This window comes from Lolium rigidum, chromosome 6 (assembly GCF_022539505.1).
Source record: "Lolium rigidum isolate FL_2022 chromosome 6, APGP_CSIRO_Lrig_0.1, whole genome shotgun sequence".
Lineage (NCBI taxonomy): Eukaryota > Viridiplantae > Streptophyta > Magnoliopsida > Poales > Poaceae > Lolium > Lolium rigidum.
In genome coordinates, this window is record NC_061513.1 from 38197838 (window position 1) to 38204003 (window position 6166).

At 40.7% G+C, this 6166-nt stretch overlaps 1 protein-coding gene across 3 annotated transcripts; it reads right to left on the reverse strand.

Moving 5' to 3' along the window:
• Positions 1-236: 236 nt before the first annotated feature.
• Positions 237-5558, reverse strand: LOC124662085 (mitochondrial thiamine diphosphate carrier 2). 3 transcript variants are annotated; one of them, XR_006990364.1, is made up of 8 exons: positions 5427-5558; positions 4414-4530; positions 3164-3275; positions 2811-2938; positions 2126-2278; positions 1737-1874; positions 852-1241; positions 237-654 (listed from the first exon to the last, which is right to left on the reverse strand). XR_006990364.1 is itself a non-coding variant. In XM_047199976.1 (8 exons), exons 1-8 carry the CDS (start codon positions 5556-5558, stop codon positions 627-629), a joined length of 1005 nt encoding a protein of 334 aa, XP_047055932.1. In that variant the 3' UTR covers positions 237-626. The 3 variants fall into 3 exon arrangements, 2 of the variants coding, with proteins under 2 accessions (XP_047055932.1, XP_047055933.1); XM_047199976.1 differs by having other exon boundaries at positions 1045-1241; XM_047199977.1 differs by having other exon boundaries at positions 1045-1241; positions 4422-4530; positions 5427-5538.
• Between the last annotated feature and the right edge of the window lie 608 nt (positions 5559-6166).

Below are 6166 nucleotides of genomic sequence, written 5' to 3' on the forward strand. Positions count from 1 at the left end.
AGAAAGGAAATACCACGCTCATCAGTTAATTCTTAGCTGCAGCTTAGATTCCTGACGATCGACGTGGATCCTCGCATCACGGTCCATTCACGTCTGCTGCCGCGGCATACAACAGTAAAAACATCCCGGTGCTCAGTTGCTCGTCATGTGCTGTTCACAAGGCATGAGCCATCAAGAGTAGGTCCAGGTGTGTGGATTCATAATGTCAAGCACGAGCCATATGCATAGCCAAGTAATGAACGCAACATAGCAAAATGTATTCCACAGATACATATGCCAAAGCAGATCGGTTGCATCCGAAGCAGCAGTATTACATAAGAAGTGAAAAAGTGGTTAACTGTATGGTACACATCTCTAAACAAAAATGCTTGCTACTCTTGACATTCATCACAAGTCACAAGCTCCACTAGTTTTACTCAGCCTCGATGTTAGGGGATGGGGCAAGAAAAAAGGGAGAGAAAATGGCAAAATAGCTCATTCTATAGTAAGGCTTTACATGTAAGCAACTCTCAATGAATAATCAATTGTATGCACTTCTCCATTGACCTTGCGGCCACAAAACAGCTGAATGTTTCCGATCATGACCAGAGTGTGGATACTGTTAGATCCTTTATCCAACAACAAACTCACTCAACTCCTGCCTTGCTTGCTATCCTGCCAATCAAATTCAGGTTAAGTAACTTGCAGAGATATACTGATACATATGTGAGAAACATGTACAGCATTTTTTTTAAGAAAATGTGTGCCTGGATGAGTAGGAATACTAAGCTAGGCAAATGCTTAATCTTCGATTTGACTAATTAATTTGGCTAACTTAAGTGGTCTTCCAAATTTTTATGAAAGAAGCTTACAAGCATTAACTCATCCAGCTGGCTATGTAGGCTCCCAAAATCTTGAATTGGCTGCAAGATCCAAAGGAACTGCAGCCTCTTCAAGACATAACATCCATTTGCTAATAGAAATGTGATGAAGTACTATGGACAACACACAAAAAGCTGAGAAAAATGCTGCATGAAGATCTTTCACATGAGAATTGACTCTAACCAGTCCGAGATGTATTCGTATGCCACAAAGGTCACAGCACCAGCAGGAGCCGATTTCACCACAGATGGGAAAAGCCCTTTGTAAAGGCCTCCGAACCCCTCCTTCACAACAATCTCTTTTAGGGCATGGTACATGCCCTTGTATGTGCTGCTCTCAATCCGCGCCCCATACCTTGGGTGACGCTTTAGTCCTTCGATCTGCGGAGTGATGGAGAAACATTAGTATTGCAAGACTCCAAAATATGCAGAAAGATTGTATACCTAGCAGTGTATCATCATCATACTCAAGTAATTCATAGTCACATCTAAATGTTGTACATTTGACGAAGTACTGAACTTGAGAAATTAGTGTTACAGCACCACTGCCAGCACAAGCTTGGAATTAAATGCCTACTATGAGTTGCGGAAAAACATGCTCCCGTGAAAATAGGGGTACTACAAGTGAAGGTATCCTAACAGGGAAATGGGCACATAACTCAGCAGGGGCAGAACAAGATCAAATTGTGATAGGTAAAGCGTACACAACCCAACTCAAATGTATGCTAGATTTTCAATGCAGACCAGTATGAAGCCCAATAATCTTGTCATTTGTGACCAGTTCTTACTATACCATAATATGCTTAATAAGATTCTCTTTATGGGAATTTATCATGAATGAAAAAAATCAGCAACTTTGAAGGCAAGGCAAGTTACCTGGAACCTTTTCTTTACAACATCAAGTGGGTGACATGCAGCTTTTGAGAATGTTCCAGCTGCAAATCCACAAAGAAATAGCTGGAAGCTTGACGCCGAGTCATCCTCCTCACTTCCGTGTCTGTATCTATTCCAAGACTACATGAATAAGATAATGTAAGAGAAGCTGAAACATAACCAACATTCACAGAGACCCATACCAAAAAAATGTTTGTGCCAAACATAAGTGCAGTTTTCTTTTGAAGACTTAGCATGTCTTTATAATTGAAGAATAAGTCAATCACAAGTTCACAACATTAGTTGAGCATGCTATAGACTTTAGGTTTATATAAATCACCTCAAATTCATCTAGTAGGTACACGTAAAAGGGTGAGTTTTAGCATTGTTACCATCATTGAACGTTTGAAGGTGTCATATGAACCGAACTGCAAGCCAGCATATGGTATGATTTCAACGAGAGTTGGCGTTAAACCGGCATAAAGCCCTCGAACACCACGAGTTTGAATTATGTCAAAAAGTGCAGATCGCATATTGGGGTAAACCTACAGAAAAAATACAAGTCTCTGTGAATCAGCAAAAAGATGGCGTGATAATAATTGTTAAAAATATTCATCATGCATTAGCTTACACTAATTGTGGAAAACAATCAGCAAGGAATAAGATCAAAATGATTTGTCATCTATAAATGAACAACATAATTTTTGTGCAGACAGTTGACACTTACAAAACATATAGCTGCAGAACAAGAAGAGTAAATAAGAAAAAAGAAGCTTGAGCAGCATGACAAAACCAAAACAGCAAGTGCAAGAGGAAGTCCATGTTGAAATGAAACTGAATGTGACTTTACTGGAAAAATAACATATTCAACTTCAAGCATGATAGAGCAGTGATAATCCATAATATCAGTGAAGTGATTACTATAAAATAATGCAATACTCTGAAGTAAATAAAAACATGACCAAGCATCTAACAGAAGTGTAAAACCAAACCAGTGACACCATACGTTTGTAAGTAAGTGCTCACACTCTGAGGGGGAGAAACAGTACCGGAAACCAAACATAAGATCATATTTACCTTTGGTTCACCCTGTGATGCAAGAATAGTTCTGAGAAGGTCAAATGGATATGACCCTACTGTCGCTGCACATCCCGCAATAGCCCCACTTACGTAAGACAAGTACGGACTTAAGTGTAGGTGATCCTCTGGGAATGAGAAATATATCAGATATAAGGACTACAATTTCATTCTCTGTGATGAGTTGCACAGATAGCAAAGTAATTTAGAGTGTACCCAGAATTTTAAACGTGCCAGTTGTATAAGTTTTGGTAGAAACTCTAGCTAATGCAAGCACTTAAAATAAGGTTCGAGGATGACATTTATAATTGATACTTAAAAATAAACCGATGAACAAAGCCGAAAGGGCATACCTGTTCTCAATGAACCAGATGCAAAGGTTTTTAGCTTGTGTAGAACAGTAAACTGTATAGCTGTATATGGCATATACATAAACAAGGCTGGTACATTTCCTCTCCAGAATCCCTGAAAGATCGGCATTTTGCACCATATGAGCATCTTTTACAAATTCTTCTTTTTGTTTAAAATAAACTAATTAAATCAAACAGAGAGCATGCAAAAAAAAGCTACATAGATATATATAAAAAGTACCAAGGGACAAAAAAAGAAGCAAAGCAGAAATCAGAATTGCAATGTACAGAAAACACAAAGGTATAAATGATGCAATTTCAGATATATCACAAAAAGAAAACCCAAGAAAGCAGCCAATCTCACCACCTTCATTTGACATTTTTATGGAGGAATGCAAACAATTGCTTTTTATTTCATTTGTTACGGACAGTCAAACAGATACATGATAATGCATCTGTTTAAACTGCATCAAGGAAAGGACCCACTTAGTGGCTTCTTTGGTTTTAATAGAAACGTTCGGCTTGAGAAAATAATCATTATTATTTATACAGGCAATTGATTACTAGGATCAGTAAAATTGTATGTAAAGTTGAAGGTGCGCTCATAATGCTATAATGTTTTTCACTAGAATCATAAGAATATCACGATTCTATCAAATAAATACCCTAGCAAGGACTGGATAAGCCAAAAGCCCAAAACTTAAATCAGGTTCCGACAAACTTGATCATAAGATAGTAGAGTTAGCATGATTCCAGACCGAGAATAGCACTGGACTCTCCTCGCTAAGTCACAATTAATATCACTTGGCGATCACTAGTCAGTATCAGGTATTGCTACACTCACGAAAGAACTACTAGCTGGTGTGCCATAAAATTAGGATAAGCAAGTTCATAAAGATGTACAGGTGGGGTCAATTATACATATAAGCACCGTATGTATTTTTCTATTCATAAGATACAACTAACTATGGTAGAATGGGAGTCAGAATCAGTGGATAACACCAAATGTTAAAATTCTAAAGTTGGCATAATCTAAAACTACATGAGTGCAACGGTCATGTGTGACATATTTTTGCATCTGGACCAAGTCCAGCAAATCAACATGATAAGATTCACATAGTAAACCTGGCAGCTAGAAACTAGAGCTGAAGTTTGGCATGATAAATTCACAGAAATTAAGAAGGCAAGTTCATGATCAAACATGAACGCAATGTATAGCATGAGGTGAGGAATGTTTGAAGAAAAGCAGATACCGGCAAACCTTCCTCTCGGAGAATATCTTTAGTTGCCTGTAGAAGTCCAGTGTACTTGGAAGGTCCATAGACATCTTTTCGAAGTAAGCCCCACGAGGTTGTGGGCTCTAATTGAACCTGCAAAGGGCATTGAAGGGTCTCTGAATATCGAAAACAGAACTATGGGTTGATACAGTACGATTGCACCCAACCCAACATAATTATGCACTTGTCAATACAACAGCCAAGATTCAGAGAAGAGGAGAAACCCCAAAACCTCAATAAACTAAAAATCCCGAGAACTGTTATCGAATTTTTATCTACTAATATTCTCAAACAAACAAGAAGTTGATATAATATAAAGCATTTACATGTAGATTAAAGTCAAGAGAATAAACAGATCTTTGTGTCAGCAAGGGCTAACGAACCAGAAATGATAGTAGTAACAATAATAACTTAATAAGTAGCCGGGAGCAAGAATGCAGTAGTAATTACAGAGCACGGGACAAGAGGCAGCTCTTGGGTGTCATAAAGTGAGAACAGGACAGCCAGATTGCTACATTCTCATTCCAAAGAAATGCTTAGAGCAAGGAATATCAGCATTATGCCAGCTCGTCCTAAAGCAGTTTAGCAAAGTAATGCTAAACAAAGTACTCAAATGCTTCAGCGTCCAGGTAAACTAAACAGCCCAAAAGCATATCTAAAACAAAAAAAATAGTACAGTACTAGGATGTATGATGCATTGTTCCACCACGCTTATTACTCCACTAATAAAACAGTACTGCAGCAAACGAAATTCAGGGCATGTGCTGGTCGTCCATTCGAGTACTACCGAAACGTCCAAATGCGAAGTTTACAGAACCGGATTGCGCTGATAAAACCCATTGATACCCCCTTAATCCCAATTTCCACCCCGAAACATAGCACCAACCCCGCAAAATTCTCCCGAACAACCCCACCCATCCGTCCGACCCCATATGCAACTTGCGGCCGCCGACCGCCGCCGCGGAGAAGCAATCGGAATTCTAGCGGACCTGGAAGCGGATTTTGATGACGTCGAGGGGGGAGGTGACGGTGCGGGAGATGCCCCCGGAGATGGCCCCCGCGAGCGTGTCCACCAGCGCCCGCCGCATCTGCGACGGCTCCTCCCCGGCGCTCGCGCCCATGGCGGCTGCAGCGGCGGCGGCGGCGGGAGGCGAGGCGGCGAGGGTGGGAGGAGGGGCCGGTTTCAGGTTTGTGGGGGGAGGCGGCCGGGTCTGGGTTTGGCTCTTGCCTCTTGTTGGGGACGGACGGAGGTCTCCTTCTCCGTTTCTGTTCAGGACAAGACGGTATGGTCGCCGCTCGAGCACGTTTTTTCCTGATTTTGACCATTTTATTCTGAGCTTTTTCCTCCTTTATTTAGTTTCGTCAAAGGAGTACTTATCTCATGCAGTCCCGTCTCTCTCTACAACGTTTAAGTGCCACCTATAATGCGCGTGTCAAAGCATTCACCTCGTGAAAAGCAGATGGATCACGGATAGGAGGCATGATGATGAGATATTCCTCGAGTAAGTGATGTGGCTGATGCGAGTGCTCAACAGCAGCACTACTGGTGTGCCCAATTTCTTGGGGCCATCTATCTCCCATGATCTAATCGTTTATTTTCCCGGACCACTTCCCAAAATGCAAAAAATCAAATATCTTACAAATGTAACAGATGGTAACTGCTAAAAGGAAACAAGATATTTGTTGCAAACTCCATGAGGCAGGGTGCGGAGTTATCGAGTCCCTCTCG